General features: G+C 35.8%; 2 protein-coding genes across 2 annotated transcripts; both read left to right on the forward strand.

Moving 5' to 3' along the window:
• Positions 1-23: 23 nt before the first annotated feature.
• On the forward strand, positions 24-1,178 carry dtd2 (D-aminoacyl-tRNA deacylase 2). Its single transcript, XM_073869666.1, has 3 exons — positions 24-333; positions 429-500; positions 606-1,178. The coding sequence occupies exons 1-3, from the start codon at positions 216-218 to the stop codon at positions 926-928; spliced, it is 513 nt and encodes a 170-aa protein (XP_073725767.1). The 5' UTR covers positions 24-215; the 3' UTR covers positions 929-1,178.
• Positions 1,179-2,312: 1,134 nt separating this feature from the next.
• On the forward strand, positions 2,313-13,864 carry pomt2 (protein-O-mannosyltransferase 2). Its single transcript, XM_055172899.2, has 21 exons — positions 2,313-2,803; positions 2,944-3,028; positions 3,144-3,248; positions 3,814-3,922; positions 4,002-4,110; positions 4,200-4,359; positions 5,768-5,874; positions 5,958-6,040; positions 6,169-6,278; positions 7,822-7,888; positions 7,980-8,040; positions 8,126-8,204; positions 9,066-9,217; positions 10,225-10,316; positions 10,396-10,472; positions 10,610-10,681; positions 10,759-10,818; positions 10,903-11,008; positions 11,107-11,247; positions 12,806-12,917; positions 13,345-13,864. The coding sequence occupies exons 1-21, from the start codon at positions 2,505-2,507 to the stop codon at positions 13,448-13,450; spliced, it is 2,292 nt and encodes a 763-aa protein (XP_055028874.2). The 5' UTR covers positions 2,313-2,504; the 3' UTR covers positions 13,451-13,864.
• The last annotated feature ends 506 nt before the right edge of the window (positions 13,865-14,370 follow it).

The following is a 14,370-nucleotide window of genomic DNA, read 5'->3' on the forward strand; positions in this document are numbered from 1 at the left end:
CGTATAATGTTTGCATTCTCACGCGGAAACGACTAAAGCTCGTATCATAGTTCATTAAAAGAAAGGTGGCAACAAAAACTTTCTTAATGAAAGGGAACGTTTTATTTTTCCATATCAAAATTAGATCGTGACAAATACATATATTTTAATTTCTGATAATAAACCGTAACTTTTAAGTGGTATTTTAGTTGCAATCAACACTTGCGGTTTATTTCATGACAATGGCCGAAAAAGGCGATAACGGCATTAAAGCACGAGTTGTTCTCCAGCAGTGTCTACATGCACGACTCCAAGTTAAACCTCCAGACGCAGAGACTGATGCTGAATGGGTTGAGATTAAAAAATCTGTCAAAATTCAATGAATGAATGGTTGAATGATTTAATGAATTGTCATGAGTATCACTCAGCACATGCATTTCTGCTTATTCAGATTAATAGGGGAATGGTGATCTACATCTGCTTTTTCAAAGGTGCCACTGAAGATATAATCCCCAAAATGGGTATGTTGTTTTGTTGCTTTTGTGTCACTTATGCAATGCAAATACACTATGTATGCATGCATGCTGCATATGGTTATGAAATGGGTTATGCTTGTTTCCTCTCAGTGACAACATTACTAAACACGAAGCTTTGTGAGACGACCACTGGAAAATATACCTCCGTCCTTGAACTACCTGGCAGTGTTCTTATTGTACCCCAGGCCACACTTGGGGGAAAACCAAAAGGAAGGGGGATGCAGTACCATGGTAACATTGGTAAAGATGAAGGACTGAAGCTCTATGGCAGCTTTGTGTCTCAGTGTCAAAGTGAACTCTTTGCTTGCAAGAAAAGTGAAACTATCACAGAAGTCAAACATGGGACGTATGGGAACAGACAGGTCCTGAAGTTGGATACAAATGGACCTTATACTCATCTAATAGAATTTTGAGAATTAAGTTTACATTCACATTCACTGTATTAGTAGTGTGATCAGTGTGCACGGATCAATGAACCTAAAATGATAAACTGTTATTGCACATGTACAATTTCACTCCTGGATAAAATATATTTAAAGCAAAAGCCTGAAAGTGGGTCTGTGATTTATGCTGTATCTTGATGAGTTTCCTGTGTTATTTTTGTCTTACCTTCATTTAAGTAATGTAATGATCAAGTTGACTTATAATGCTGGAGTATTAAACAATTAAACAAGTAATGTGTTAATAAAGTGAAAAAGACTGGTTAATGATTAACTAAATGTATTTAAGTAAATGCTTAATATAGTTCGGAATATACACTAGTCAACATTTGAAATGGATCAAAATCTTTCATAAAAGTTTTCTTAAAATTTTTAATAATATCTGTTCTTGTCTTAGGATGACTTTGATGAACTTTTTGATCCAATTCAAATGTTGACTAGTGTATTTGATTGAAAGAAATTCAAGATCAAGTCATTTTTACTAAAAATTTTGTGCCTCCAAGTCTAAATATACTAAAAAAAAACTTAAATATTTAAGTTTAATCAACTCTTATTTTCAAGTCATTTCAACTGTATTGACTAGTGATGAGATGCTAGTAACTTATAAAATGAAGTTAACATAATTAAAGCAAATTCAACTTGATTTAATAAGTTACAGCAACTCATCACTTGTCAAGATAGTTAAAATGACTTGTAAATACTAATTGATTAAACTTAAAAAAGTGCAAAAAGGTTTTTTACAGTGTACAATACAGTATTCTTAACGCAAATACAATATAGCATAAATGCACGACTATACAAATGATTTAAACATGCATTAATAGCATAAGTAGCTATTCAACTCATTTTTATTTATTTAGCAATTAACAATATCACATGGGTTCAAATCAGCTTCACACAAATAAAGAAAAGTCATTGCGTATATAAATTGTGTAATGTGAAATATGCAGATAAGGTGCATTTCAATTGTATACAGATGAATTAGTGTAGGTCTAATAATAAATCAGCTCCCTTGTGCAATTTGTCTACTTGGTACTCATTTCATTACATGTACCATTTACATTTTTATTTGTGTTTTATTATTGGTTTTAAAAAAAAGTTTTTCCGATTTTTAAACATTTCAATAAAAACGGTGTTTTTTCATCTCTCCTGATTATTTTGGTGTATGTCCTGTTTACTGTTTTTCTGCCATGTTTATTTTCCTTTATTTTTGCATAAATTTCCTTTAATCTCCTTGTAGATTTCCTTCATTTTTTGTTACAGTCGCGCTTTGGATTTTACTACAATGTACTGCACATATTGCGCGTCCTTCTCCTGTCCGATAGGTGGCAGCTAAGTGCAAACATTCCCCATATTTCCCGTTCCCAAACCCACAAACCAGAACAAACAGTGTAGAAACAAGCCTTACATCAGTGAACCTGAACATGATAGGTTTTTTTTAGCACCATGTGAATACTATCAGATTGTAAGGACCATATAGGAAATATTTAACTGAAGTCGATCCTTACCGCGGATAAATGATTCATTTCTTTCATCCAGAAGTCTGCTAATGGAAGACAGTCTGAAAGAGCATTGCACACGAGACACAGTAGTAAGAAATAGACAAAAATGCAAGCTAAACGAGAGCGGTAAGCGGCTTACCCAAACCAAACCAGTGCAACCCCATTCTGGAGACAGTGATACATCCAAAACAAATGACCCCACCAACAGACTGGCTTCAAATGGGACAAATAAAAGAAAAGAAGGACGTCTCAGATCTCCCTGCAGTCATGTTTACATTCTGGTCGTGGTGCTTGTGCTGTCTGTATGTACACGCTTTTACAAGATCGATGAACCTGCACATGTTTGGTGAGTATTAGATCCGTATATACAGTGTAGTATACATACTAAAATAAAGTTGAAAACACTAACTTAGGAATTCTACTATAGTATTTTTAATGTGGGAAAAGTAATGTCAATACTCAATCAATAATCAAATACATTTACAGTTGGGATGAGACTCATTTTGGGAAAATGGGAAGCTATTACATCAATCGCACATTTTTCTTCGATGTCCATCCACCCCTTGGAAAGGTATGAATTCAATCTGGACCTCCTGCTGACAGCACTACAATCTTAAATATTTTGTCAAGTTGATGTCTTTTCTTTCTGCCTTTTAACAATACTTCTGTCCTGTTCACTGCCATAGATGCTGATTGGTCTTGTTGGATACCTGACGGGCTATGACGGCACCTTTCCTTTCATAAAACCAGGGGACAAATATGAGCACCACAATTACCTCGGAATGAGAGGGGTAACCCTTTACTTTGATTATTTTGTTGATGTTTGTCAAAAAAAATGCTTATCTATCATTGCTGATCTGTCATGTATTGTTTGTTGCGTTAGGATGCGTCAGCCAGAAGTCATGGGTTTGATCTCCAGTAAAAATTTCTACATAAAATCATCCTACATGAATATAAAGAACATTCTGTGTAAATATAACCTTGATATCTTTAAAGGCGGGGTGCACGATCTCTGAAAGCCAAACACGCCCCAACCCCAATAGAATCTGGACCTTCTTTTGATAGACCCGCCCCACACATACGACACATACGCAACCCAGGCATCGATGTCCGTTAGTAGACACACCCCTTATTGCTGATTGGCTACAAGTGTGTTTTGGTACTCGGCCCGACTCCCTTTTCCAAAGCGTTTCCCAAAAATCGTGCACCCCGCCTTTAATATTCACTGAGTAAAGTCATTGATTTGAAAACAAAGTTTGATTCTCCTAATAAAGGGAATTTCTCAGGCAGTCTTTTTGGACAGATGTAAATTATCTATTGTTTTTTTGTGGTGTGAACTCCTTCCTCTATTTCCAGTTTTGTGCAGCTCTCGGTTCGTGTCTGCCTCCTTTTGCCTTCCTTACCGTCCTGGAGTTGTCCAACTCCACGTCAGCTGCTCTTATTGTGGCCTGTTTGCTTATCTTTGGTAAGTGTTGTAGTGATTATCAACAATGGCAATGCTAGTTGGAGAACATCATGAATTAAAACATTTTTGTTTTTAACAGACACTGGCTGCATCACCATTTCTCAGTACATACTTCTGGATCCCATTTTGATGTTTTTCATCATGGGCTCTGTTCTGTGCATGGTCAGATTCAACACACAGAGCTTCAGGTAGAGGAACATAAAGCATCTCTCTAAGTGGTTTTACGGTTCGGGTACTTCATGTGTTGAGATGCACATTAACATTTTGTTGTCATCAGGCCTTTCAGCTTCTCTTGGTGGTTGTGGCTGCTTCTGACGGGGGTCTGTCTCTCTGGATCTCTGGGGGTCAAGTTTGTGGGACTGTTTGTCATTCTTCTGGTGGGAATCAACACTGCTTCGGATCTCTGGATGTTACTTGGTGACCTCAGTTTGTCTTTGGTATGAATAAGGGACACATTTTAATCATTTTAAAGCAACACTATGTAGTTTCCATGTAAAATTGACTTACACCTCCCCAATGTGGTTGAAAAGTGCAACAGTGCCTGGTATCAGACACTCTTCTGCAGGCAGGGGGAGGGGCGGGGCTGTGTGCTCTACCCTCCACCTCGACTTTCAGAGTGTGCTTGTAGCAGCTAGGAGGCTGCTCAGGTTGCAGCAACAGTAGAATTTGTCCAGTTAAGAGTTGTTCTATCACTGAAATAATTTTAGAGACATTATTTAAATGTTGAAAAACTACATAGTGTTGCTTTAAACATACATCAGGGTTCCCATACATTTTCCTTAGAACAAATGTTTGACCCTGGACCACAAAACCAATTAAGGGTCAATTATTTTTAAGATTTATTAAGATTTATACATAATCTGAAAGCTAAATAAACAAATATTTGGCCATGATCTGGAATCTGAGGGTGCAAAAAATCAAAATATTGAAAAAATCGCCCTGAAAGTCCAAATTAAGTCTTTAGCAACGCATATTGCTAATGATAAATAAATTTTTGATATATTTAGGAAATTTACAAAATATCTTTATCTTTAATTAATATCCTAATGATTTTTAGCATTAAAATGATAATATTGACCCATATACTGTATTGTTGGCTATTGCTACAAATGAAAAGTTTGGTTCCAGAACGCAATAAATCCATTTTGACTAATTTGGGTAAAATTTGTTTTCTATACCAAGAAAGTGACAAGATGAAAACCACTATTTTCTGTTAAAAACTTTCGTATGGTATCTTTAGGTTAATAATAACATAAAAAATTCTAATCCATATTTTGATTTTCAAACATTTATTATAAAACTGATTATTTTTTTCCACAAAATTTTGATGGCTTACGTTTCTTCCCCGCCACAGAAAACCCCTACAGGTTTAGCAATGCCATCAAAGTATTATTTTGTTTTTGTTTGTTTGTTGATCACGAAGTACAAAGTAGAGGAGGAAAACTAGGATTCTGTGTGTATTCAATGCGCCGCCATTGTTGTTTACAAAGCGTGGAACGGGGCGCTGTGATTTTTTGAGCGGATTTTTTGCATTCTGCAGAGAAGGAGGACTGGTGTTTATCGCATTTTGGGAAAAAGGGAGAAAAGATGACAGAATAGCATGCTGGATATTGAATTTTACGTTAATTAAGAATTTACATTTTAATACTGACCTGATACAATACTGATTTTGGTGGTAAGTAATTTTTTTTAAAGCCGTTTATCGCTTTTTGGAACCAAACTCTTCAAATGTACCCATGCAACTTATGACTTATGGTTTTGTGGTCCAGGGTCACATTTTTATAGTACATAATAATTTTGCAGTATGTGTGTTTCGGTGCAAGCTTTTTTGTTGCTTTTCATCAGGTGGAGTTTGGGAAGCACTTATTAGCTCGTGTTTTTGGCTTGATAATACTCCCGCTGTTTCTGTATGCCACAATATTTGCTGTTCACTTTATCGTCTTAAGCAAAAGGTATGTTCGGTGCAATGTTGAAATTATAATAATTCACGGAGCCAGAAAAAACTAAACTAAAGCCACTTTTTGTCCTTACACAGTGGACCTGGAGATGGTTTCTTCAGCTCTGCTTTCCAGTCACGCTTAATTGGAAACAATCTTCACAACGCCTCCATGCCAGAGTGTAAGTGGCAGTTTTAGCTAGATTATTTTGTCATTTTTACTGTTAAAAAGTTAATATAAAGTAATCATGGTAGTAAAATCACTATTTATGTTTACATCAATATGGTTTTCACTTCCACCTGCACACAGATCTGGCATATGGCTCTGTCATAACATTGAAGAATATGCGAATAGCTGGAGGTTATCTGCACTCTCACTGGCATCTTTACCCAGAGGGATTTGGAGCTCCCCAGCAGCAGGTTAGCTTTTTCATCTGGAATAAATCTCATACTGTACAGCTAGACAAGTTTAATATCATTACATGTTAAAAAATGTTTTAACCCTAATAAGTCCCTTTGGGGTCAATCTTACCCCCAAGCCACTTTTCTTTAGTTTAAAAACATGGTTCCCTTCATCTCAGTGGAATAAGATTTTGTGACTTTTCCAGATTATCTGTCAAGATTCATATAAAAAATATAAAATGACCTCAATTGAAATGAATGGGAAGTGCAAAAAATCATTTTTTTTTCTTTTTATTTGTAAAAAAATCAATACATCCAGAATAAATCTGAAAATTTTAGTACAGAATGCAATATAGAAAAGACATGCTCAATCACAAACACACACACAAACAGATACACAAAGGTATGACTGCCACAGAGTGCATTTTTTACAGAATTGGGCAAAAAACAGCCACAGATGCAAAACAAAGATGTAAAAGGCTCACAAAGGTGCGCACATACACGCACAAACACACAGAAACACACAGAAACACAGACTCTCACACACACAAAAACACAGTAAAACTTACACACACATAAAGACAGACACACACAGAAAGACAAAGTTACAAATGCGCGCACACACACACACACACACACACACACACACACACACACACACACACGTACACACACACAGACAGACAGACAGACAGACACAAACACATTTACATTCAATCAAATTTCTGAGGCGTTTTGTAAAAACAGACATTTCAAAATGCATCAAAAACTACAAAAAATTCTACTATTTGAAATAATATTTTTTTTAATGGCCTTTCTAATGTTTATATAAACATAAATTCACAAAATGTTTCACTAAAGTACTGATTTTGAGCAGTTGGCCATATCCAGTAAAAATTAATGGGTCTCTATGGGCATCTGCTGGTCGAAATTATTCATTTCCAAAACTGTAATTTTTATTATGTTTTTTTCTAAACACCAAATGGCCGAATTCAACACATAACATCTAGACCAGTATCTAAAAACAATTTAAATCAAATTTAGATCATAATTTATTTGAATTGTTCATAAAAATGTGATATTTTATATAATGTAAGCTAATTGTGTAGTTGAGGAATTGAGTGGTAAACGGGTACAAAAGTACTTCATATCTCCCAAAACACAGCATTTGATGTATAGATGGAAAGTAAACAAAAAAAAGATATATTATTTGTATCATTAAAAATGTATATATTTTTTGTAATCACTTTTACCCCCAAGGAACTCTAACGTATACAGGAAAATAGGGGCTTATGAGGGTTAAATGTCTCCAATTTTGTGGCCTATATATATAGTTTTACCTTATAGCCACACTCTTGTATAAAATCATCCTAGATAATGTCTGTGAAATACAACATTGATATCTTTGATACTGACAAAGATTGAAGCCAAAGTGAAATCAATGATTAAAGTCAAACGTTGTTGCTGCTGATCTCATTGTTAGATTGAGACTTTAGCGTGGATTTTACAGACAGGATCGCAGTTATTCAAATGAGTTTTTGTCTTAATCAACCCTTATTAGGTTACAGGCTATATGCACAAAGATTATAACAACCTGTGGTCGGTAAAGAGGCCTGACACCTCTTATGGTGAGAAAAGATCTTTGTATAAATTTGTAACAGTTTACTCTTCTGTGCATGCATAATAGACAGATGTCAATCATAGCTGTGTTTTGCTAAGATTACACAGGAACTCCAGTGCTTGTTCGACATGGGGACATCATTACACTGGAACACAAAGAGTAAGCGTCATTTAATTTGTTTTGTAATAATGATAAACTTAAATATTGTTCGAATGGTGAGTACAAAACTGTTTCTCTTCAACAGAACTACCAGGAATCTTCACAGTCATTCCCACAAAGCTCCACTGACCAAAAAACATCAGCAGGTTACAGGTTATGGTATTGTAAGTACTGCTGGATTTCTCTATATATGTTAACAAATGTGACCCTGTCTGTGAAATCCAGGCTGAAGTCGTATAATGTAATTATGAGATTTAGAACATCAAAGTTTGATTTCACTTATTGATTTAAATATTTAATGTTGCCTTAGTCAATATTAAAGGGACATTCCACTTTTTTTGAAAATATACTAATTTTCCAGCTCCCCTAGAGTTAAACATTTGATTTTTACCGTTTTGGGATCCATTCAGCCGATCTCCGGGTCTGGCGCTACCATTTTTAGCATAGCTTAGCACAATCCATTGAATCTGATTAGACCATTAGCATCGCACTATAAAATAGCCAAAGAGTGTATGAAGCACAATGATATTACGCAGCAGCTGAAAATAGTCCCCTTAGTAACTTTCAATGGCAGGGGACTATTTTCGGGCAGTGCGTAATATCACTATGCCTGTTACAGCAGCAAAGTCCTTAATTATTATGCAAGAATGAGAGTATAGTTAAAGAATGAGAGTTTAGAAAATCGCAACTTTAAATTTTCTGTCAGCCTTAGTACACGATGTAACTACATAAGAGTTACGTTTTAAATTGGAAAAATATCCAAACTCTTTGGTTATTTTTTTACGCGATGCTAATGGTCTAATCAGATTTAATGGAGTGTGCTAAGCTATGCTAAAAATGGTAGCGCCGCTGTTAATATAGAAGCTACATTATAATAATGATTTCATACTACACACATACAGTACAGTACATAATAGCAAAGCTGCTTCCAGTTTTCTGAACGCTTTTTTTCTGATTGTGTGTCCAGATTTATTCCTGCATTTTTTTACGCTACATATTTCAAACACAGTGTTTATAATTTTCAGAATGGGACTGGAGATCTTAATGACTTGTGGCAAGTGGAGGTGGTTGGAGGTAAGAAGGGAGATCCGGTAAAGGTCCTGCGTAGCAAAGTGCGTTTTCTCCATCACTCCACTGGCTGTGTGCTCTGCTCCTCTGGAAAGACTCTCCCCAAATGGTGTGTTCTGTCAAAATCACTCATCTGGTCTGGGATCTGTAGCGTGTAGTGTATCTACAGCACAAGTAAAAAGTAAAGACGGATTAGAAAAAATGGTTGGGAGAATGCAAGGAGTTTTCAAAGCTGTACTCTAGGCCAGTGGTTCTCAAACTGGGGTCTGAGATGGTGCCAGGGGGCCCCAGTTTTATGACATTTTACAAAATACATAAATTTGTCATGAATTCTGTGTAATTAAACCTTTAAAAAATAAGGCTACTTACCAATAGCACCATGTATAATTTAATATGTTTCGATTAATTAAGATGTTACCTTTTAGAACAAATTTGTCATAAATTTTCTTTGGGGGGGGGTGAAGGAATGCACTGTACACAAGGGGGGCCGCACACTGAAAAAGTTTGAGAACCACTGCTCTAGGCAAAGGGTGGCTTCTTTGAAGTAGCTGAATTATAAGAGTTTTGACATTTTTGTTATTTCATGCATATTGTTTAAAAGGAATAGCTTACCATAAAATTTCTGTATTTACTCACCCTAATGACATATGATCCTCAATGTCTTTTTTTATTCTTCAGAACCCAACAACAGATTTTTAAAAAGTGTTGTTTTGGGTTTTCTGGCTACTAAGCTCACCATCAACTCCCATTGTAACCAAAAAACCCTTTAAGCCTCAATGACCCAAAAGACATTGATTTAAAAGACGTGAGGGTGAGTAAATAATGACAATGTTTTCATTTTGGGGTGAATTATTCCTTTAAGTCAGGGGTTTTCAAATTTGGGACCAGGGAACACTTACAGGAGAGAAACATTTCCAAGGACCCTCTTAAAATTCGAATAATTACTAAGCATATTTCTACAATTTTGTTCAAATTACCGCTGGTCTCACTTTGAGAACCCCTGCTTTAAGTAACTTACTATTGTTTTAGATTGTTGAAAATTATAAATACTGAGTATATGTGTTAAAATTTTGACAAACAAAAATGTAAGAATAAACTTTTGAACTGCTTTTATAGGGCATTTGAACAACTTGAGGTCACATGTAGTCCTTATGTCAAAGTGACTCCCAACTCGCAGTGGACCATCGAGGATCACATCAACCCTAAATGTACATCCAAATCACATATCGATAGATTTGATCCATTTGCTGGATCATTTTGTGCTAATGTGTAAATGTTTATCTGCAGTGCCCAACATCAGTCTGTCAGTACTTAAACCCACTTTCCTGGAGATTTTGTGGGAGTCTCATATTGTAATGATCAGGGTAAGATTTTGCCCCAAAAGAAAATGTGCCCTTTAAAAAAATATTAAATTATTATTTAAAAAAAAATCAATTTCAAAATTAAGAGTATTAACATTTATTATATATTTTTAAAAATATACGTTTTTATTTTTGCATAGGGAAACAGTGGGTTGAAACCCAAAGACAATGAGATGAATTCAAAGCCGTGGCACTGGCCCATCAACTTTCAGGTGCGTTGCATAAAATATTTAACACAAAATGAATAAATGTATGTTCAAATGCATCTTATGATTATCCTGGTATTTAGGGTTTGAGGTTTTCGGGAGTGAATGAAACGGAATACCGCGTTTATCTCCTGGGAAACCCAGTGAGTGCATCTTTCTTTCTATACGTGTGCCGTTTCATTTGATCACCTGTACTCTTGATGCTAAATCTTAGAATTGTCTTTCAGATAATCTGGTGGCTTAACCTATTCAGTCTGGGTTTATTTGTTGTCATGGTAACAGTGACCTCAGTGGCAGTACAGAGAGGAATGAACCTGCAGGAAAATCGGAAAGGTAAGAAGATTATGTTGCTCTTGAGATGAACCAATGATCAAATGAAGTCATGATGTGTGCCTATCCTCTTGTGTAAAATGGCTGATGATTTTTTTCAGCGCATTATCGCATTCTAAAGGAGGGTGGTGGTATGCTGTTTCTGGGTTGGATATTACACTACCTCCCCTTTTACATCATGGGTCGAATACTTTACTATCACCATTACTTTCCTGCAATGCTTTTCAGCAGTATGCTTACAGGTATTAAGGCAAAATATTTCAGCATATAAAAAGCTCAGATGCAAAACCCTCTAAGTACGTCTGGCATGTTTTTTGTAAATGAGCAGTTTTATCAGGCTCTTATGTTTCGGTTCAGTAATTTCACTTTAATGGCAATGAAAAGGTTATAAGTCAGTAACTTATTTTCATAAATATCACTTTAGTTGTCTTTTGCTGCAAAATCCTCTAAGTACATGCAAGCTTTTTGGCTTTTTACCTCCACTTCTAAAAATAAAATGTACTTCTTTGGACAAGACATAGTAAACAGTTGCAAAATCAGTAAATATGCAACAAAAAACATTGGAGTAAAGTCAGAAATGTTAAAATGAAGAAACTGGACCACACAACATTATGCTACGTACACACCAAACACGTAGCATCACGTTGCTCGCTCTAATGGGGCATACACACCAAACGCGAGTTCAAGGATTTGCGCAAGTTGATTACATACAAAGTCAGTGCAAGGCGCGATCAGACGCGTCCTCGCGCGGGCCGATGCGAATGACACAATATGGGCAGCGCGATTGCCGCTAAAAAAACACGTGCTATTCGCCTCAAACGCGTCTTCGCCCAAGTTGAAAAGTTGAACTTGAGCAAAAAACTCACATGACACAAAGTTAAATCCCGCAAGTAATCTGTAGCGCGTAACGCGATGCCCCACGTTTGTTGTGTACCTAGCATAGAGTGCTCGCGGGATTTGAATTTGTGTCATGCGGATTTTTCGCTTGAGTTGAATATATTCAGCTTGCGCGAGGGCATGTTTGGGGCGAATAAGCGCGTGTTTTCGCGGCAATTGCGCCGCCTAATTCGCATCATTTGCAGCGCCCCGCGCAGGGACGCGTCTGATGGCTTCTTTGCATTGGCTTTGTATGTAATCTACTCGTGCAAATCGTTGAACTCGTGTTTGGTGTGTATGCCCCATCAGGGGGTGCTGTATTTACGTCCAAGAACTCACAAGGGACCAAAGTTTGAATGTGTTCATGGTCGTTTTACATTCATCTTCCATGTATTTTGAGAACCTTGCTGAAAATTTGAAAATCTGAAGGTTTTCTTTCTGAAGGTCCTGGATTAAGCAGATTTGAAGCAAAAGTATTTGATGAACATATACGTACCGATTAGCTCATTTTTGATGGCATTTTGTGGCTTTTGCATCTAAGCACTTCGATATTTTATAGCATAATATATTAAATATTACCTTTTTATGCATTTTGCAGTGCATTACAAGGTATTTATTTTAGCATTGTGTGTTTCCTTGAGAATCAAACCCATGATCTTTGACATGCTAAGGTAATGGTCTACCAGTTGAGCTAAAGTAAACTCCTAAATATATCAAAGTGTCCTGGGTGATGGTATAGATAGAGGTATTTTATAACGGTCAATAGGCACTCTGCTTACATTCACATTTTCATACAATGTTAACTTGTGATTAGAAACACTTGACAGTAACATTTAGCTTCTTAGCACATACCCTATTTGTTGAAATCACATTTTTGGAATTATAGCATCTAATTTTCAAACCTTAATATTTTCTTCATTTAAGGTATTACACTGGACATTTTTCTGAAGAATTTTGACATTATCTTTAGTCCATCAATAGCCAAATATATTTTGAGGGGAGGTCAATCGGTACTCATTTTAGGGGTCATCTACAGGTAAGGCTCACTTATGCTTTTTTTAATGTTAGCCTAGTTTCTCTTTGAGGTCATTAAAGTCTGTGTTAAAGGGACACTCCACTTTTTTGAAAATATGCTCATTTTCCAGCTCCCTTAGAGTTAAACATTTAATTCTTACCATGTTGGAATCCATTCAGCCGATCTCCGGGCTGGTCCTACCCCTTTTAGCATAGTTTAGCATAATCCATTGAATCTGATTAGACCATTTAGCGATTTAATGGTCGATCTCCACAATTCAGTACTAAACAGTTCACAGTCTTTGTAATGTTTTTCAGCAATAAATTTTTAAAGTTTATAATGTGTTAAGAAACAATTCACTGATTTGACTTTACACCGACTTTAAAGTATTTTTATACAATATGGTGTATGCCACAACTAATAAAATTCACTTCCTTTCCTGTTTTAGCTTTTACCTCTTCCACCCTCTCTCCTATGGTATGACGGGACTGCTGGCACATGACCCCGCCTCCTCAATGGCAGGTCTCAGGTGGCTGGAATCCTGGGATTTTTAGACCATTTCAAAGTGCTTTGGGCCTGATAAAGCACTAGTTCAGTTATAACCTGTTTCTGTTGCTATACACATAACTGACTGACATGTGGAGACAGACACGTTTCTTGCACAAAGAATTTTATTTTCTTAAGAATTTAGATTCTATCAGTGTTTCTCTTTGTAGTGATGGTTTACTTTCATTACACAGACCTTATTTTTAAAGCGTGATGTTTGATGAACCTATTTTATAAATGTATGTTCTCAGTGCTCATTTGATCTTGTTGTCAGTGTTGAATGAAAATATTTACTTTCATGTTAGGAAAGTTATTGTTTTCTCTAGTATTTACTAGTACAGTACAGTTGGATTCAAGATTTCACTGCTGTAGGTGGATTGAAATAAACTCAAAAAGCAATAAAGTGCCTACTAGTTTTCAGATTTAGTGACTGTTAAGTGTATTACTAAACAATGTATGGAGTGCTTACAGAAAGTGTTTACCCTCTTTAACCAGTTTTACATGTTATTATTGATAAAACATTAATTTGCTCTTTTTAAGATCACAATCAATATTTTAAAGTTTGTTCAGAATAGGTTTCTCCGGTTGGTGTGACTTTATGAGAATGCTAGCTTCTCATGTTAATTTTTCAACCATTTTTTCACGGTGGTCTTCACAGTAATCCTATACATATCAAATCGTTTTGCCAAAATGTTTTTCTAATAATTTAAGATCAACAGAAATCCCTTTAGTCTTTATGAAATTAAGACAGATCAGGCTTCTGTAAAGTGTCACTATGTCAATAATATTTATTGTATAACACACTTACACATTTTATAATTTATTAAGACAATGTAATAAATATTTCGGTTTATCAAAGCTGCATGTACCATATAGTACCATGGTATTATCAAAGTACTTTGTGGTCTGGTGGTCAGTATAACAATAT

The sequence above is a fragment of the Misgurnus anguillicaudatus genome, chromosome 7 (assembly GCF_027580225.2).
Source record: "Misgurnus anguillicaudatus chromosome 7, ASM2758022v2, whole genome shotgun sequence".
Classification (NCBI taxonomy): Eukaryota; Metazoa; Chordata; class Actinopteri; order Cypriniformes; family Cobitidae; genus Misgurnus; species Misgurnus anguillicaudatus.